The 21019-nt window shown below is 45.9% G+C and overlaps 1 protein-coding gene across 1 annotated transcript in view; it reads left to right on the top strand.

Moving 5' to 3' along the window:
- ADCY2 (adenylate cyclase 2) overlaps window positions 1–21019 on the top strand; it is a 388875-nt gene that overhangs the window by 195563 nt on the left and 172293 nt on the right. The window contains exon 4 of the mRNA XM_045863676.1: window positions 13585–13734. Within this exon, the coding sequence (XP_045719632.1) occupies window positions 13585–13734 (150 nt within the window). The remainder of the gene's footprint in view (window positions 1–13584; window positions 13735–21019) is intronic.

Here is a 21019-nt window from a genome sequence, read left to right as displayed (position 1 = left end):
CATCTTTTCTTTAGATGTTTTAGTTTACCCAACAGATCAGAGTCAAATCTGCCCAGCCTAGGAGAGTGTCATTCTCTTTCAGGTGACAAAACACATATCTGCATTTTTTTTTTTCAGGATAACTTTGATGGGACCATTCAGGGTCCATATTTTTCATGTCTGTTCTAGTTATCATTTGCGTGGATTTACTGCGAGGACAAACCATAACCCTGATATTAAAGATAACATCTTACAAAACAACTATGAAGCTTTATTTCCAAATATAAAAGGCAGAAAAAAAGGAGTGCATTGATCTAAGGTCAAAAAATCATATTTAAATGTAAGCTCCATGAAGACAAGCAAGGATTTTTGTCTTTAATCTCAAAATTATAATCCCTGCACCTTGAACGGTTCCTGGCACGTAGTAGGCCCTCAATAATACCTGTTAAATGAAAGAATATATTTTTATTCCATATATGAATTAGGATCTCTCCAATTCTGATGTCGTGAATCATATGGATATAAGGGATTATATTAATTCATTCAAAGAATATTTACCAAATGCACTTGATGATAGACCCTTTAGGAACTAACCAATATATACAAAAGGGCATAAAATATATGGGATCCTTGCTATCCTGGAACAGAGAGTCCAGCCAGAGAGACAGGCAATAAGCAGATGAATAAATACAAATGATTGTGTTTTGGGGGCCAGTAATCTTGGAGGAGATAACTGGGTGTAATGCTGGTGAGTAAGAGAGAGGCATTTGGGGAGCATGCCGGGGAGGGGCTGACCTACAAGCCAGGGAGAAGGACAGCCTCACTTGGGAAGAGGGGCAGGAAGGGGCTCTCCTGGGCCCAGAGAACTGTGTGGAAAGGCCTCTGGCCTGGAGTGATGAGGAAGTTGGAGGACCCCAAAGGAGGGCGTGGTGCCTAGAGGGGAGTTGGGGGTTAGCAGGTGAAGTTGAAGGTGCCTTAGGGCAGGGTGTAGATGGACTTTCAGGCAGACATTACAGTGCAGATGTCAGAAGCCGGATCTGGGCTAGAGGTCTGCCTTTGGGTATTGGTGTTGAAGAAGTCAGGTGCACGGATGACCCTTGGAGGGAGAAATCGGGGACCCACATGGAGCCCTGGAGAGTGGAACAGTGGAGTCAGAACGGGGAAGTCAGTGGGACAGGTGGACCCCAGGGAACATGGAGCCCCGGAAGCTGAGGGAGGTGGGGATTCTGGGCAGCAGGAGGTGACCAGGGGCTGGCCGCCGAGGTGCTCCTCAGGAATCATGTGAGGGAGTGAGGAGGGGAATGGAAGGTGGCCAGTGGCTTTGACGGGGGTACTTCCAGTGGTGTCTTGGGGTTGCTACCTAGTTTGAAATGGAATATGGGGAGTCGGGGATCAAAGTAGTAGAAAGAGCTCAAGTAGACAAGCCTTTAAGAGTTGGTCACAAAGGAAAAATGAGAAATGGGGAAGGAAGGGTTTTGTGCGGTCAGGGGAGGGTACTGCGTGGTTAGGAGCAGCCTGGCTTGCTGTTGGGAGAAAGTCGGGAATGAACCAGAGCCCAGAATCCCCGTTGCCTGGGGACACTTGATAAGCAGGGGTGATGGTCCAGGTCTGTGCAGTTCTCTTGAGCATGGAGGTTAAGAACTGTTTTTCTTCCATCTTGTGGAATTTGGTTGTCAGATTTCATCTAAACAAAGCAATTTCTAAATGCAGATTCTTTTTTTTTTTTTTAAGATTTTATTTATTCATTTGAGACAGAGAGATACAGAGAGAGAACGAGAGCATGAGCAGGGGAGAGGCAGAGGGAGAGGGAGAAGCAGGGTCCCCACCCAGCCAGGAGCCAGGCGTGGGGCTCGATCCCAGGACCCCGGGATCATGACCTGAGCCGAAGGCAGACGCTTAACCATCTGAGCCACCCAGGCGCCCCTAAATGCAGATTCTTAAAACCAAATTGTTTCACCCATTTCGGAGCCATGTGGTTCTGAGGCTGGGCACGTGTTTTGTTTTGTTTTGTTTTGTTTTCTCATCGGCGTCTTTCCGAGCAATGCCTGTGGAAGTCCTTGAGCTGTGAGAAGTGTGCCCCCAGCAAGCACAGCAGGTTGAAGTGCGGGAGAGGAGGAAGGCAGCCCTCGGGACCACCTGACCGTGGGGCGCCCTGCACGGCCGGCCTCTTCTTTCTTGTGTAAAGACCATTTCTCAGGCTATTCTCTCTGTCTCTTAAACATTCAGTCAACTTTTGTGCTGCTCTATGTAATTTCATTCCCTAAGTAGTCTTATTCAATCATAAAGAAAGGCATGGCTGTGTTTCTCAAATAGTTAAAATAAATTGTGAGATGGTAAATATTGCTCTAATTGGTTAAGACCTGATTTATATGTGATACAAAATAAAGGGGACATCATGACTTATCAGCTAGGGTTTCCACCCTTTATTCTGAATACCTGGGGACTAGTCATCAAATAATTTTACTCTTGATTTTTCAGTGGATGAGGCAAGTTTATTTATGTAATGTGCCCACTGGAAAATGGAAGTGAAGATTCTTAACTTTTTATACTTGTTCTTTGGAGTTCTGGTAGCCTTGGATGGATTTCTCTTTCCTCCCTGGCTTGCAGTACTTCTTCACACCATCAGGAAGCAAGTTAATTCATCCCAGAAATGCACTTAGACTTGGAAACACTAGCGTTTTAAAATATGATCACGACAGTCCCAGATGAAGGTCGGGGCTTTCTTGCTTACTTTTCTTACAAGCTGAAAAAGTGCATGTGAAGTTCGCCGTCTGGAAACCATTGTAAATTGTCATTTCAGGAGACTTTCCCCCTCTTTTCTGGATGAGACCCTGGCTCATCGGGCTCATCATGGTTAGCTACTCTGAGCTGGATCTTCTAAAAACCTGCACAATAATACCTTCAGGTTGGGTTTATTTAGGAGAAGCAACCACCTTTGTGTAAGCTGCCAACAAGTCTCATAGATTTTTGGTCTAATCAAGTACACCTTTTCAGAGTTTACGAAGGAGAAAATACGTCGCATGCCCCATCATGATTTTAGTAACACTTCCAATTCTGTTGAGTTAATGAATTATTTATTTTGTTGAAACTGTAGTTCATTAGTGAAGACAGAGCAGGAATTATGAGTGGCAGTGCTGAATCGGAATCCAACGGTTGTGAAGTTAACACAGTGCTCCTGAGGGCCCATCATAAGTCCCTGGGTCTTATAAGAATGAAACAAAAATAGTATATTTTGTTTGAAAATATATGTTGTTTTTTTCCCCCCAACAATTACTAGGTTGTCAGGTCATAATACTTAACTTCTCTGGACATTACTACTTAATAAACAATACTTTGGGGTATTTCCTTTGTCCTAGGAATGCTATGAAAAATTCATGAGATGCTACGAGTATTGTGAAACAGGGACATTTGGGAACGTCTGCATTTGTGGTTTTAGTGGCTTAAATTTTTGCAAGGAAAATTTTGTAATAATGTTGGAAGAAGTATGCTCCACTCATTGTAAGTCTCCCTTCAACCACTGCACCCTTCTCGCATAAAGACAGCTAGCTGTGAGCACCCGTGATGGCATCATCTGGGATCCCCCCTGAGCCTCGCATCTGTCGCTGCAGACTCACTGTCCCGTCATGACAGGCTTGCTTTGTGTCACCTGTGTTTGTTTGCTTGCTTTGTTGACTTTTAGGGTTGGTTTGTTTTATTGCATTTCTTCCAGTGACGTTGATTTCATGGGAAGGAGGTACAACATTCAGTTGATCATAAATGAATGCTCAATAACGTTGGTTGAACGAAGGGATGTAATGAATGTCTCATCTCCGTTCCTGTTAAACCATCATCCACTGTGTGTGGCATTTCTGCAAAAGAACGACCAGCCCCAAATGTCGAAGGAATGCACGTTTTAATGTCTCAGTGGCTCCTCTGGCAATTTATAAATAATGTATTTTTAAAACTCAACATCCTGTTATTATGGACTGAGCGGTGCCTCCCCTGCCCACAAAATAATTAGTATGTTGAAGCCCTCACCTCCAGGACCTCCGAATGTGACTGCATGTGAAGACAGGGCATGTGAAGGTGATAAAGTTAATAGGAGGTTAATTGGGTGGGCTCTAGTGCAAGCTGCCTGGAACCCTGTAGGAAGAAGAGATTAGGACCCACAAGGAGACCCAGGGCCACGTGTGGAGAAGCTCACACAGAAAAGATTGTGCAGGGACACAGCTAGAATGAAACACGAAGACCCTTTCTAAGCCAGGGAAAGGCCTCAGGGGAAGCCAAACCTGCGACACCTTGATCTCACTTCCAGCCTCTTATGGGAACATTGATGTCTGTTGTTTCAGCCACCCCATCTGGGATGTTTTGTCACGGCATCCCAACTGACTACTACATGTTTAGCGAAGTCCACTCTTTTTTATTATGGTCCTTGCATGCTGCCACCTGGGAAGACTGCTGGACTCGTGGTCGTTTGGGAAAACAAAAGATGCTTCTTGGTGATTCGGGCCAAACGAATGGATAGTCAGTCTGTGGTTGAAATTGACCAGAAATCAAGATCTGGTGTCGATGGCACTAAAAGCGTGTCTTTGCATTCTTACAGAACACAGTGCTCAGGCTGGATCTGAATTTGGTGGGGTTACAATTCCATTCATGCCAACACGATACTGAGTTTTAAAGACAGATCATTTAGAAATTATCAGAGAGTCCACTGAAGCGTTAAAACGTTCATTCCTTCGACATTTGGGGCTGGTCGTTCCTTTGAAGAAATGCCACACACAGCTGGTGATGGTTTAACATGAGCTGAGGCGAGACGTTCATTACATCACTTCCTATAGAGTAGGAGAGGGGAAAACACTCTGGGGAGAGACTGTCTTTAAGTTCATATCGGCCTTTTCTTCTATTAAAAGGGAAGCTGCTAACAGTTCTCACCTCCCATAATTGGTATCATTAAGGAAACATCTAAAGTTTAGTTGGTAATAGGGCATTTTTTGTTTTCCTATTCACAAAAGATTTCAGTTTATGCATCCAGGCAGTGACTTATCTTTTTTTAATTACAGTGTGACTTTGTGGAACATTTTTTGCCCTTACTAAAAAGGGCATTCCAATTCAAAAGTAGACCTTCTGAATCACAGTGCTCGTTGTGTTTCTCCTGTATTTGGAGTCTTGTTTTCGCAGGAGTTTGCAATCCGTTGCCTCTCTGTGAATGCACTCGCTTAATGTCACGTTTAAGTTCACGCCATCCCTGTGTTGCTATGCCTCTTCCCTAGGGAGTTGTCCCACTGTTGTCACGTTATATTTGATATCTCCATTCAGGTCTGTTTATCTTCATAAAGTGTCCTCTTATTCAATCATAGTCAGAGGGTGCAGTGCGCTTGGTTTGTTTAATTCTAAATTTACCTACCATTGTGTGGGTTATAACAGGACTGGAGCATGTCACAGACCATCAGGGCAAAACTGCCCCACGAATCCACAAAAGGCACGCCTCCCTTCTGGTGCGCTGTGTTCCTTGGAAGGAAATCTGTATCTCACACGTGCACCATGAAATAGAATTATCATTTCATCTTGAACGAAGCCGCACAGACTGAAGGGCCTGATAGCCTCGGTCATTTTTGTTGTTTGAATTTGAATGCCTGTTGGCTTTTAAATTTTTTAATGAGTGGGTACAGATCAAACATGTTGCCCATAAAGTGGTGGTGAATGGAGAGAATTTTGTATGGTGTTTAAATGAAGCTGGATTTCATTGTTTCAGATTAATTAGAGGATCTAAATTAATGACACTCTAAAGTGTGTTAAATTTTCTTTTTTTTTTTCATGTTTAAGTTCACAGAAATCACCAGAATTAAGCAAATTGTTGTATATTGCTTGGTGCAGATCCTTAGGAAAACTGATTTAAGATTAGTAAAATTTGAGTTTAATTAGTAGATAATTACATATTTCTGAAGTTGTGAAAAGCACTGAGACATATCACTTAAAATGTGTTCTGTTATGTGTGTGTGTGTGTCATTACATATGGGAGAGAGAGTTTGGGAAGATTCAGAGACCTGTAATTAATAGCCGCTTGGACCATCCAGGACCATCTGGTCCCTTGAGTTTCTGAAAGCAGAGTGGAATCTCTTTGGGATAATTAACCTTCTGACACTTTGGACTCCTAAAGACCATGGTGGTAATGATTTCTATGGGGTATTAGCCAAGATATAAAGTTCAGTTAATCATTGATTGGGTGATTAACAAAATGTCAGGTGTAATCAGCCAAGTGTCACTGTACCAGCAGGCTGGGTGGCAGGAGACAGGGTCAGGACCAGACAGAGATGAGCTTTTTCATCAGGTGCTCTCGGAATTAGACTTGGAGCTCTGTTGACACTGAAGGGAGTGGGGAGAGAAATGTCTGATAGCATTGCTCTGGAGAAATGGCCTGCAAAATTGGTCACAATACAAAGGAAACGAGGGGCCCCACTTTGGAAGCCAGAGAAATGTGCATTGTGAGTTATAGTAGTAATGTGGCTCCCTCCTTCCCATACAACTTACTTGTTTGGTCTCCTCTCTTGCCTTCGTGGAGAGGAGCTAAGCCCTGAATGCTACGATTGTTCCATGTCAAAGATAGACAAGAGAATAAACAGTGTGACAGTGCCCTCCTCTGCAGAAAGGAGAGTGAGTTATAAATCTCCATGGAGGAGGCTGGTGTAGTCTTTTCCCACAGAGTTCAGAAAATTGGAAACTCTGTGTTTTGTCTCTTTTTTGTTATTCTCAACTGTTCATCAAGCCAACCTCATCCCCATCTATTTCAGCTCTGTAGACGCTGAGCTCAGAAGCACAAGTTTGGTTTTCTGCTTGGTTAAGTCAGCTTTCCCTTCTTGGGAAGCCATGTTCTCAATGACTTTCATTGTGGGAGGAACTTTCTGTCAAGGTCTTGAGTATTTTTTTTTTATTTTTATTTTTTTAAAGATTTTATTTATTTATTTGAGAGAGACAATGAGATAGAGAGAGCATGAGAGGGGGGAGGGTCAGAGGGAGAAGCAGACTCCCTGCTGAGCAGGGAGCCCAATGCGGGACTCGATTCCGGGACTCCAGGATCATGACCTGAGCTGAAGGCAGTCGCTTAACCAGCTGAGCCACCCAGGTGCCCTGTCTTGAGTATTTTCTAGGCTCATCTCTTCCTTTTGGCTTATGATGAGCTGATGGTACACTTCTGAGATGAGCAAGGGTCTCAAGCGTCCCCCCAGTTTCATCTACCTGTGATACTGGACTTAAGCCCCATCTACGTATGAGATACTGTATCCTTCAACCCAAATGTGGCTGGAAAAATAACACGATGCGTGCTATTCAAAAAAATTTAATAATAACATGTAATATAAAAGAGAATAATGACAGTAAAAGTCACAACCAACATTACTGTCTGTTTTCAGTGGCCATTTCCATAGGAAATCAAATTGCATCAAATCACTTCCTGATTTTCAATTCCAGTCTTGAACTCAGAGCCCTATAACACCCATGGTTGAGGTGGTGGGTCTCTTGATTTCCATTACACCTTTCTGTCTTAGCGTGCTTGGACTGTCGTAATATAACACTGCCACCTGGGTGGCTCAGACTAGACACTGATTTCTCAGTTTTGGAGGCTGGGGCATCCCAGATCAAGGTGCCTGGTGACTCAGCTGCTGGTGAGAGTTCTCCTGGCTTACGGATGGCCCCTTCTCCCTGTGTCTTCTCATGGTGGAGAGAGAGGGCTCTGGTCTCTTCCTCTCTCAGCCTGTTTGAGAGCTCTGTTACGGGAAATTCTACCCGATCATTTTCTCTCCCGAGCAAGAGCGTTTTATTTAAGACAAATTTGATGCTTATGAGATGCAGCGAGCTTGCTGAATATTCATTTGCAGCTCCTTTCATCACGTTCTTGTATTCCTTTTATTTTCTTTTGACTTATAATTAGTGTTTTTGCATATTGATGATCTGCTCTGTCTTAAACTGATGACCTATTTCAAATGCTATAGTGTCTTTCTCCTTCAACCCTGTGCTATTAATTCATGGTGAAATCATGTCCTTAAGTGATGCTGATCCTCTCATTCCCAGGAGACTGCCCTTAGCACACGTGTACATCTGCCGTCCTGTGGGGGCATTGTAGTTTGCAGCCCCTACCCCTAAGATTAAGAGCAGGAATATTGAACTCTTTAAAATGCATAAAATCTCAGAGTTGCAAAGTTTCTGAGTGGTCACCTAAGCCACATGGTAATTTCTCAGATGTTTAAGGACAATGAACTCACGTACTTGAATGTTCTCCTCTCAAGTGAGGTAACGCTCAGGTCCTTTGCTCTTGGTCACATGATCCATTAGAAGCAGCTAGACCCCTCCTCTGCCCCAGTGTTACTTTCCTTTGAACATACACAGATGCATCATCATCCCCACTTAAAAGCTCCGTGGACAGGTGGCCTCCAATACCCAGCCACTTAAAATAACTTAAATGATCAAAGTGCTTTATAGCATAAGATACAGATGCTTTATAAAGGAAAAAAAAAAAAACAAAAAACTATGAGCTTCTTACAATATAACACATCTCTTCAGAAATTCCCTGGAAATACCTTCCCCACGCCCTAGCAGAGGGTCAGATCACGCTGGACGAACCTGCCTGACCCATATGACCTGGGGCAGTGTGGGATGGGGCAGGAATAATCCTGAGAGCCTCGCCTGCATGGGGACCTACCCTCCAATCTCTTAACTCTTTAGACCATTTCTTTGCCTCTAAAATGAAATAATAAAACTTGTCCATCCTCCTGGTGGTTTTATCTTCTGGGCTCTCTTGAGGATGAAAAGATGCAAGGTATGTTTGGATTTTTCAGTTCTGAGAATCTCTGAGCAGCATTGCTGGATGACCCCACTTACAAGAAGGTGCGGTGGGGAGCGGCTGGGCTGACCATCTTGGCAGCACGCAGCTCCATCCCGGATCCTTCAAGGCCCGGTTTGACCTTTCGGGGTAAACTTTTCACTCATGCTTTCACCCTCAACAAATTTTTTTCTCCCAAGACATCTCGTGGGAGGCCATGTTCCCTCTCCTGTTTTCTGACAGATGCAAAAGTAGCTAAATGGAGCAACAAGATAAAAGAAGGCATCACGATGGTTTGATGTTATAAAACAAATCCAGCGTTGTTGAAAATGGGGTTTCTCATCGTGTTCTGCCTAACAGTTTTCTAGAAAATAAAATGCTGTGATATTATTTTTGCAAAGACCATTTTAACTGAATCACTTCCTTGGTGCCCTCGGTTTTATACAAAATCATTATGTGAATGCACCCTTTTGAAAGAAAGGTACTTTAGGACATCAATCACATTTGTAAATTGCTGTAGTTTTTTTTTTTTTTTTTAAGATTTTATTCATTTGAGACACAGAGATACACAGAGAGAGAGAAAGCATGAGCAGGGAGAGAGGGAGAGGGAGAAGCAGGCTCCTCGCTGAGCCAGGAGCCCAATGTGGGGTTCGATCCCAGGACCCTGGGATCATGACCTGAGCCGAAGGCAGATGCTTAAACATCTGAGCCACCCAGGCACCCCAATTTCTGTAGTTATTAAAATGCTGGGGCCAGTTCTGTTAATCTTAAAGAGTACTGTATTTTGGGGTGAAACCAGGTATCAGAAAATTTAATTCATTTTTTCCATCAGAAAAAAATATACCATATTTGACTTGACATTAAAACTCTTAGTTTTTTATTTATTAGTTATTATTATTTCTTAAGCGTTTCCCTTTGCATATCCAAATAAAAGTTGGTGAATACATTCTCTCCACCTGTCTGTAGCCAGGAAGCGTTGCAATTCCGTGTCGCTCGAAGCAGTGCAACATCCAGAATGACCCGCAAGCTGGCTTTTCCTTCGGTTCCGGGACAGTGCAGATTTGCCAACACGCGGTGTCAGGCCGGAACCGAGGAAGCCGCACTTGTCTTTCAGGAGCGCCCCCTGTCCTCGGACAGACAGGCTCCCCTTGTAGAATGTGGGGGGCGCTTCCTAGGAGACAGGAAGCGTTTGCCTGGTGACGACACTGGCGATGGGCAAGGGCCCAGTGGGCCTGCGGGAGACCCCGGCTTTCGCCTGCGGGTGCGGTCCAGACGCGACCGCTCGAACGCGGGCCTGGGCTGGAGGATGAGGTCATGCGGCCCAGTGACGGTTGCTCAGGGAGACGGTGCTGGAGTGCAGCAGGTGTCCCGGATGGGCGAGGCGGCCTGTTGCCCTCGCCATGCCGGTGAGTGGGAGGAAGTGACTACAGTCGTAAAGAGCTGTGGCACTTGGGGCCAGTGGTTCTGCCGCGAGAGGGGCCCCACGCACCTGCCTCACAATGGACGCATGGTATTGGTGGCTCAAGTGGAAGCTGAGAACTTGGGGTCAAAGGGTCGCATCCCTCTGGGGGCCGCACAGCCTCCGCCATCAGGTGGGGGGGTTGGCAGGGACCACAGGTGTCCCCACAGCAGGACTGCGGGGTGGGGCAGCCCACCCATGGGGCCACACAGCACAGCTGCCCCACTCTGGGGCCCGGGGGGATTCAGAGGAGTTAACGGGGGTCCTCAGCAGAAGACAGGAGAAGGCAGGACTCACCGTCCCAGTGGGTGGCTCTGGGTTTGCGAGAGAAGGGCCCCCCGTTCCCGCACCCTGCTGAGGGGGCTCCCGGGGACAGCTGATGGCGTCATCGGGCTCTGTTGCTTATATTTGGTTCTCATTTTGGAGGAACCCACTTCCTGAAATGTTGACATTTCTGCTTTGAAGGCATTTTTTTAAGGAGAACAAGAAAAATCTCCCCTAGATAATCACTTAACTTATTGTTCCAGCTGTACCTAATAAGGAAAGAGAGAGCATCTTCGAATTCTGAGCAGTCTGGTTTGTGTTGGCTTTCCTCATTGTCTGCATTCTGTGGTGCACCGTCCTTCAAAGCAAGTCCAGCAGTGACGAAGTTGGGAGAATCTAGCAAATAGACGGTCATTTCGCAGAAGCAGAGTAAGGCAGGGCCGAACTAACAGTGCGCCGAGGGCAGGACGCTGACATTGACCCCGTCAGCTAGAGGAGGCCTTCCTCCTGCGGGGGGAGCCAGGACTTCCCGAGCGAGCGCTTTGCTCACGTGACTGACGTTCACAGAGGTGACGGGTGCAAGTGTGGCTACGGGCACGGTTAGAAACGTTTGCTGCCCCCACTCTCTGGGCCAGGGCTCACACTTACACGCCCAGCACCAGCATACACGCCTCCCACTCAGACCACGGCGTGTCATATATGCACGTCATTTGTCACACCAGAGATGTGCACAGCACATGCCCATGTCATGCAGAGCCACACGTGATGTGTAGAGTGACATGCATAGCGTGCCCGCAGACATCACACAAACCACATACCGTAACACAGGTCCATCCCACACGGCACCCAGGGACGTGTCAGAGGTATGTATGTGTCACATGCATGTATCACACGGACAGATCACGCATGACACACACTTTGTATGCGTGCACACATGACAAATAACTCACATACACACATCAGCTGTGTGCACATCAGACAGACGGCGATACCCAGAGTTCATGCTTGAATCACCCGTTCTACAGCAGGAGGATGAGGTTGCCTAAAAAGACATTTTTGGGGGCTGCTGTGAGCGCGAGGGCGAGCTGTGGGAGCTCTCCACCTCCTGGATCTGTGGGCTTGATGGACAACTGGAAGGCCCTTCTGGTCTGAACAGCCCTTCCCCCGCTTCTGCGGAGTGTCTGTTCACAGAGAGGAGCTCATCATATCACCCTTCCCATGTCTCACCCTGTCCTGCTTTGCCCTCCATCCCCAAAATGGGTTTCCCGGGGCTTGAGGAGCCCTGTTTTCCACCTGTATTCAGAACCTACGGAGAGTGAGGCAAAGACATCAAGTGGATGGAGACCAGGATATCCCCTTTGCTACCGTTAACAGCTGTTGGGAGATATGGCTTGGATCTGGGCCACAGGGACGTGACACCGTTGCCCTGAATCACCCCACCTCCTCCTGCTCCCAGCACTGGGGTGTGAGGGTCCATAGGCTCCGCTAGCTGAGAACAGAGGGGCTGAGGGAGGGCCCCACTGAGAGGAGCAGAAGCTTGGCTCATGGGGTCCAGATCCTTCTCCCAGCCTCTCCAATCAGGTAATCGGTAGGAGCAACAAGCTGATGTTAGTGGGAGGTTCTCAGGGAAGAATGCAGGGCTTCTGGAAGCTGATGCCCTGCCTTTGTTGTAAAAGCCATTAGTGCCCTATTTGGTGAGACATGAGGTCATGTGGAGGAGGGGGCGATGGGGCGCTTTATCCAGGTGTGGCCACCCACCCTCTGACCTGCAAGTCTTGCCCTGAACACGTAAGAGTGAAACCCATACGACTCCGGTTTATACATCACTACCACCTGCTCTGTGTGAATAGTGTGCTATGTAAGAGTACACATTGAAAAGACAGTGCCCTACGCTGGGGGTGAGAATAGAAATGGGATGTTTCCTTAGAGCCGTTTCACAAAATGTATCGAGAACTTAAAAATAGTCATGGCTTTTGACTCCGTGTGTTTCACTAATCGACCTAAGGAAAAGATGAAGCGTGGAGTCAAAGCTTTATATGTCACGGTGATCGCTATTGCAGTATGCCAATGCAAGGAATATTAATAAAGTAAGTGTCACATCGTATGAATAGTATGAATAAAACTAAATTATTGCGCAGTCATAGAAGTGAATGTTATCCAAGCATTCAGAATCCTGTTGGCACAGAATGTTTATGACCTGAAAAAATCTGATCTAATAGAAAATTAAAAAAAAAAAAAAGTAAAACACTGCATTCAGAATGAATTCGGTCCTATTGGAACAAGATGGAGGTCTTGGCCAAACAAAGTTTGGCAATAGTTTGGAGAATGCAGAGGGACATGGAGTGGGGGTGAGGCCATATGGACAACAAGGCGTTCTTCTGGGGCAGGACTATTATAGGTTCTTTTTAGTTTTTCTTTGGATTTTTCGGTTTTCCCCCCAAATTTTTGTGGACCTGACTTTTTATCGTCAAAAGAGTAGTGATTTATATGGTTTGAGAGTCTACCATATTCCTATATAAACAGAAGTGAGTAGGGACTATCACTCACCCAGGCTCAGTGAGTACAGTTTTGGTGTGAGAACAGCCTGGATCAGTCACCTATTACTGAAACAATGCTGTGTAACAACCACAAAATCCCAGTGACACACAGTAGTTAACTGTGGGCTGTCTGGTTGGCTCTGTTCCATGGATCTTTCATCTTTTTGGGACCAGTGGGCTAGCCAGAGCATGTTCTTTCTCATGAAGCACAGGAGAGCCACCCAAAAACATGCCAGGCCTTCTAAGTCTGGGCTGGATCTGGCACTCATTTGCCCCCTGCCCATTGCATTAACCACAGCAAATCACATGGCTGAGCCCCAAGAGAAGGGAGGGACTGCAGAGTCATCCATCAAAGGGCATGGATCCAAGAAGGGGCTTGAATCCCTGAAGGCAATAGCTGTTTCCTTTAAGCAAATAAAAATGTGAGTTTGGAAACAAATGAAATTGACTTCCCGCAGAGTCATCTCTTGCTGGTGCTAATGTGCATTCCGTGATTGTTGTGTTCCCGAGTTAGCAACACTCGCCCTCCTGAGTGGCTCTTTCTGTCTTTTTAGATCCTGGCTAATGTGATCATTTTCATCTGTGGGAACCTGGCGGGAGCCTACCACAAGCATCTCATGGAGCTTGCCCTGCAGCAGACCTATCAGGACACGTGCAACTGTATCAAGTCTCGGATCAAACTGGAATTTGAAAAGCGTCAGCAGGTAAAATACATTTTTCTGTTAATACTGAGTATGCAGTTCGTTCATCATGGGCATCGGGAGGGATCTGGAGCCTCTGCTTGCCCATGCTCGGGGGTGGCATCAGCAGACCTAGACCCAGTGACCGCAGGATCCCCCACATGCTGGCACCACACCACCTGCCATCAACACGTGGCTGGGGACATTCCAGTAAGAGTAATAATTAATAATAATAATAACACTTTGCTGAGACTCTCGCTTTTGGTGACAACACAGTGCTCTGTTACAGCGTTTACCCTAGCTAACATCTGAGCCTCCTCCCTCTGTGCCTCCCAGTGCTTCCCACAACGCCTGTTGTCCACATGGCAGCAAGTAACCAGAATCGTCCCTGAGGGAGGTGATAGGAGCTGGGGTGGAGGGTCCAGCAGGGAGCTCATTGTCGTGACGGGGACTGTTCTGTGGTGACCAGTGTGCATGGAAACGCACATGGGTTATGACAAAGCATTGGAAAAGTGAGAGGAAGAGGAGTAGGACGTGTGGCAAGCAAAGTCACGGTGTCATCAAGGATGATGGAGAGCAGGGGAAGCAGCTATGCTTTGGAGGGGAAACCATAAATGCACAAGCGGCCCTGTCTTTAACGTGCTGGACTTCAGGCGATGGCGGGACAGCTCATGACTGGCTTTGTTATTCCTGGGTTTGTGTATCGTCACCAGGGAACCCAGCTCCCGTCTAGAAAGGTGACCCTCTCTAGAGGCCCCTCTGTGAATACCCCACCCCCCCCCGAGAGCATTAGTCACGGGGCCCATGCTGTACACTCAGCATTTGGCACATAGAAGATGCTTCGTGATTATTTGTTAAGTTGTGCTGCGTTCGTCCATTCTACGAAATTTCACCAAAGCGTATCAGGGTGGTGGCAGTGAAAAAGCGTCCTTTCAACTTTGATGCTAGACTTTTATTCGTGTATAGACTGAAGAAGAGTGATCGAATTCCTTTTTGAAAACAGGGATTTCGGGCACCTGGGTGGCTCAGTTGGTTAAGCGACTGCCTTCGGCTCAGGTCATGATCCTGGAGTCCCGGGATCGAGTCCCGCATCGGGCTCCCTGCTCGGCGGGGAGTCTGCTTCTCCCTCTGACCCTCCTCCCTCTCATGCTCTCTGTCTCTCATTCTCTCTCTCTCAAATAAATAAATAAAATCTTAAAAAAAAAAAAAGAAAGAAAGAAAACAGGGATTTCAGTTCATTCACTCAACAAAGATTGAGCGCCTGTCAGGCGTGATTCCAGGCACTGGGAGTGTGGCTGTGAGCTTTGCATTCTCACCGGTATTATTACCAGGTCTCATAGTTAATGTTTAGAAAGCATCTTGTGGGGACACCTGGGGGGCTCAGTTGGTTGAGCGTCCGACTCTTGGTTTCGGCTCAGGTCATGATCTCAGTGTCGTGAGATCGAGCCCCGCATCGGGCTCTGTGCTCAACACAGAGTCTGCTTAAGACTCTCTCTCTCCCGCGGCGCCTGGGTGGCTCAGTAGTTAAGCACCTGCCTTCAGCTCAGGTCATGATCCCAGCGTTCTGAGATCGAGCCCCGCATCGGGCTCCCCGCTCGGCGGGAAGCCTGCCTCTCCCCCCTCCACTCCCCCTGCCCGTGCTCCTCTCTCACTGTGTCTCTCTCTGTCAAATAAATAAATAAAATCTTAAAAAAAAAAAAACTCTCTCTCTCCCTCTGCCCCTCCCTCCCCTGCACTCTCTCTCTCTCTCTCAAATAAATAAATCTTTAAAAAGGAAGCATTTTCTGTTACAGCATGTATAGCAAAGGCATTTAGGGACAAATGTTTAGTTCTTTGATTTCTATGCATCTCAAACTCTGGATTCAACCTAAAGAAGTATAGACAGTTGTTAACTTGGGACCATTATCTAGTATGTTTTCATTTACCTATGTTCAGTAGTATTTTAAATCTGGGTTCTACAAAATTCCACAGTTTCAACAACAGTCCTTAGGGTTCATGACTGTTTTCTCTGTAGAGTCCCGATGTTTTAGGATAGATGGTTTCCTTTTTCAAAAAACAGCAGGGACTCTATCAGGATGTCCTGACAGACACATTTAACTTTCTGTTCCATCACCTCCAAAATCCACTTCAAAATCGCACCAAGGCTGAGGGAACTGACATTCCAAGTAGACAGATTATATAACCTAATATTTATAGTACCAGCTCTGACAAAAGCAGTAAGTCAGGCTACCGACCTCGTCTGCAGTACATACTTCTCTGAAGAGTCCTTGAGCAACCAGAACCCGGGGTCAGCCTTTCACAGTGGCTTCCAAGTTGTCCGATGCCACACAGTGACCTTAGTGGCCCGGGAGTTAGAGCGGTGGCGTCCTGTGTGCTAGAGAATTTGTGGGGCCATTGTGAGAGTGTTATAAGGCATTATAAGGGCATTTACTAGCTTTTTACAAAGGAACCTTTTAAAAAATAAGTAAAGAGAAGAGGGACACTTTGAAAGAAGAAGAAGACCTTGTAGTAAAGATGTTTAATAAAATATAATCTGACACCAAAAATGTGTTTTGCTGTTGAAGTTGGGAACCCGCTTCCAGGGTCTGGTGCCCAGAACGTGGTACTTTTCTTGTTAGGGCTTCGGAAAATGTGTTTCTAGAGTTAGAATGAATGCTCGTTCTCTCTTCAGACTGGCTTGTAATTAAGTGGGAACAAAAACTTCTCTTAGTTAATAACATCAGTCAGACACGATCTGATAGATGTAAGGAAATACATACAAATTAGCCAGTGGCAATCTGTGTGTCCTTCACACAGAGGGTCAGCCCCTGAGACAGCTGGTCCTGGTACAGCTGCAGACCAAATGGAGTCCACGGGATCCACATGTCACTTCCTGCCCAGCCTCTGTCACAAACCATCTTTGCTTCACCCATAGTCACTATGGCAAAGGGCAGTGTCCTTCAAACTGCTTCATTCAAGGACCGGGGTGCGTGCTGAGCAAAAGAATTTGCTTCAGCATCTATAAGGATAAAATAAGTGCCATCTATTTTAGTATTCTACACCGGCAGCTGCCTCAGAGGGAGCTGATGCTCCCAGAGGCTGCGCAGCCGCCATCTTGGCTGAGCAGTCGCCATCTTAGTCGTTCCTGAGCCTGTTTCACAGCGTCGCCCAGCGTTGACCTTACTCCTTGGAGAGGAAAGCCAGTGTCAGGTGAGCCCAGCAAGCCTCACGCCGACAACCCCGCTGGGGTCTGTAGCAGCTGATGCTGTTGGGAGGTGTCTAGGAATTCTGAAACCTTTTCAACCTCGCTCCGCTCTTCGCTTTCTTTTCTTCAGATATTGTGGTAGTTTCCCTAGATGCAAATGAGATGAATTTTTAGAGACTAAAAACCATGTTTGAATAAAGTGACTATTTGTGCTGTAAGATTTGGAGAGATGAGAGAATGAAAAATGTTTGCAGAGATTTGCTCAGAGTTATATTCTTGCCCTGAAAGTGCTCTCACGTGGAAACACTAAAAGCTATGATTTTTTTTACCAGGTGGGAGAGGTAATGCATTAGCATCAGGGCCACCGTTGGGGCTAGAAGGTATTTTCTCGGGGAGTTTTGACTTTTGTCTTAAGTCTCAATCCTGCAAGAAACGCCACAGCCATTTCTTGAGCACTGTGTCCGTGAAATAGAGGGTTCTTTATCAAAGCTGAGAAAACAGCAAGTGTTTTTCCCCAGAGTCTGTAATAGACTCTCCGGAATTGATGAGAGCTGGATTCAGAGCAAAACAAGAACTTTCTCTCCTAACCGCATGGGCAGTGGAAATAAATTTTGCCTCTGTAGTCATAAAAACTGGATTTGCTTTTTTAATGGAAAGAAAATAAACCCTCTTCCATGTATATGTTGTCTTTGTTTTAAAGTAATGTGATTCAGAGAGTTTTTACATGGCCTCCCTTCATCTGGAACCATGCTGTAGATTGGATAAGACAAAATTTGCATTCCAGTAGAAAGCACCGGTCAAGCCAGGCACAGACAGGCCCTGGTAAACTGGGATCTGTACCCCGGAGGGGGGACGGGATGGGTTAGGGAGCCAGTAGGCTTCCTGGCTCTCCTTGGGGACCAGTTGTTTTTCCTCTGTGCAAACTTCAGTGGAATAAGTAACTGGTCCTTTTGTGTTCATGGCTGGGTAGATAATGAACGCACCCATGTTTATCCTAGTATGATAGCAGGTCATATTAGGGCATTGCAGATCGTGTTACGTAAGTCACTGAAGATGCCAGGAAAAGTGTTGTTGGAGTGGTTTTAGATTTGGGCTGCTACATTTGGTCTGTTTTCATGAGGGAAAGGAGAAAAGAAGGAACTATTTTTGTTGTTGTTTTGAGTCTTTGTAATGTACCAGGTAGTCTCTTTAGTACTTTACATATATTGTATCCATTTCCTGTTGCTGCTGTAACAAATTACCACACATGTAGTGGCTTAAAATAGAACAGATTTATTCTCATCATTAGAAGTTAGAAGTCCAAAATCAGGCTCATGAGCTAAAGTCAAAATATTGGCAGAGCTGGCTCCTTTGAGAGGCTTTGAGGGAGAATCTGTTTCCTTGCCTTTTCAAGTTTCTGGAGCCTGCCATGACTCCTAGTCCCTCCGTCCATTTTCAAATTCAGCAGCATAGAATCTTCTAGTCTCCCTCTCGTCTCCTAGCCTCCCCTCCCCTCCCCTCCCCCCTCCCCTCCCCCCTCTTCTCTCCCCTCCCCTCCCCTCCCCCCTCTTCTCTCCCCTCCCCTTCCCTCCCCTCTCCTCCCCTCCCCTCCCCTCCCCTCTCCTCCCCTCCCCTCCCCTCCCCCTTCTCTCCCCTCCCCTCCCCCTTCTCTCCCCTCCCCTCCCCCTTCTCTCCCCTCCCCTCTCCTCTCTCTCTCTCTCTCTCACCCCTCTGATTGTCTGTTGTGCTTTCTTCTCTCCATTTGCCTCTAGCCTGACTGCTTCCCTCCATAAGGATAATCCAAGGTAATCTCCCCATCTCGGGGTCCTTAATTTAATCACATCTGCCAAGTTCTTGGTTTGCCATGTAAGGTGACATAATCACGGGATCTAGGGACTAGGATGGAGTCCTCTTTTCAAGGCCATTGTCTTTTTTTATTTCTGGATCAACTCGATGACCTAAGTCCTTTATCCTATTTCAACCAGATAAAGGAACTGTCCAAATTACCTACACACGATCACTTAGCTAGTAAGTGTGGCTTTTTCTGCCTTTAAGTAAGTGGCTGTTTTGCCTTTCATGTTGGTTCTGTGGCAGATTTGTTGGAGTGATCTCTGAGCATAGGCTAGCTAGAGATTTTCCCAGGTATGAAGGACTTTTTTCTTTAATTAACTATGTTGTTTATCATTACTGGTTAAAGAAGAAAGCATAAGGCGATACCAGATGTGTATCTGATTTGATCATTAGGTAATGTGCTGCCACAGATAAGCGATGTGTCATCCATGAGGGTGTCCGGAAGTTCTCTGGAAGGTCACTCACGCGAGGGGCACAGTGTGGAATCTGTCTCTGGCTTTATTTCCACACTATGGTGGAGGGGCCGAGAAGAGGGTGCACTCTGGAGGCAGACCGCCTGAGTTGATGTAAGGTTATGTTCTCTTTTAGTGTGACGTTGGTCAAATTTCTTAACTTCTGAGTTTCTCTGGTGGAGATTGTACTTAATCCCTTGCCCAATTTAAGAGACAGTTTCCCCGCCTCCAAAATGGCGTCCTGTTAAGACAGTGCTCGGTTGCCGGTCTTGCCTTTGAACTCTGATAGCTCAGATGCAGTCGCATTAAGCAACAGATACCAGCTGCCACCTTGACCGAGCCATGGAGCTCGAGGTGGCAGGAGGGAGGGTTGAATGCGGCCGTGCCATCCCCAGAGTTCCCTCCTCAGCAGACTTCAATCTTCCTTGAGGTGAACAGAGGGAACAGAAAAATGTTTTGCTTTGTCTGCTGGCATAGTTGGTGGATAATCGCCCCAGATACTCTATCACTGTCATCTCCCCAAGTTCAGAAGTTTACTTGTCGCCCACAGAAGGGACGGGGCGAGGCAGTCTTGGCTGCTCATATTACAGGACTCATCGTTTCCCCCAGCTTCCGTCCCCTCAACAGGGGCTGATAGGCAGAGTCCACGCAGAGGCATCTCAACAGCATGTGCTTCTTGAGGAACCAAATTGGGCATAAAGAGCCCAACAAGAGTTCCAGCGAGTGAGACTTCCTCAGTGCCATTCCTGAAGAGCTCAAGCAGCAAATGTTATGATAAATGTTACCCAAGACCTTTGGGTACGGGGTTGCATCCAGTCGAGGTAGCAGAATGTGAGACTCTGACAACATCACACCCTATGTGCAGTTTGGTTCAGATATGCAGGCTCTGCTCAGGCTCTTGCGCCATCAAAGATTATTAACTACGCTTTTGTCCCAGCCAGTGAAATACGTTTTTTTGTGTGCCTACTTTTTTTCTATTTTATTAAATAGTCACTTGTATAGTTTTTATTTGGTATCCCTTCCCTGATGAAGTCATACCTTATGTTGTTCTTAGTCACCACTTTCTTTCATTGTATTAAGTGATAGATGACATCATTGTCTCTCTTGATGGAGAAGTCACAGCTCACATAGAGGTTTATCACCAGCTTATTCTGAGCACTCATTTGTGAAAGATTGAATCACACTTACCTTCTGCTTGAAAGTTGAAAAAATGAAGAGTCATGGTTTCATGAAAGAGCTATCCTCAAAGTGTTTGCCATTTGAGTCCATCAGATTGAAGTTCAAGAATTACTTTCATGGTTTGCACCATTTTGTCTCATACTGATGACTTAAATTCTCAGGACGCTCAGGTGTTATTGAGAAATTCCAGGGCAAGATATTGCAGGATGCTGCATTTCACCATGATCCTTTTGCCAGGTTCCTTTAAGTGAAAAATTAAAATCAATTCCAGAAAAAATATATTAATAAGCCTGAATTATTTTCGGATAGGTCCTTTAATTAAAATGCTGGAAATCAGTACATATTTTGTAAGATTGCAATGAGGGCCATATTGTGAATGTGTATTTTGGCTCTTCTAGAGAGAAAACAACAATTATAGATCCAAGACCAAGGGGAAAAGGAGGGATTCATGGGAATCACTGTCAAATGCCCATGCCTAATGAAGAGCAGCAATGCAGGAGATTAGTAATAGGAGCTCACGAAAATAGCGTTAACGACTATTTGTTCATTCTTTACCAAGTTAGACATTCTGCTCTGAAGGGAAAAAAATAAAATAGGATTACAACAATTAATCAAGCAGAGATTCTTTTAATGAAGTAAATATATGCAAATGTCTATTTATATA

Source organism: Mirounga angustirostris, unplaced genomic scaffold, assembly GCF_029215605.1.
Source record: "Mirounga angustirostris isolate CCGP_5_RB_7025 unplaced genomic scaffold, mMirAng1.0.hap1 SCAF_7, whole genome shotgun sequence".
NCBI lineage: Eukaryota > Metazoa > Chordata > Mammalia > Carnivora > Phocidae > Mirounga > Mirounga angustirostris.
The sequence above is the reverse complement of the archived record's forward strand: the minus strand, read 5'-3'. Positions and strand labels throughout refer to the sequence as shown.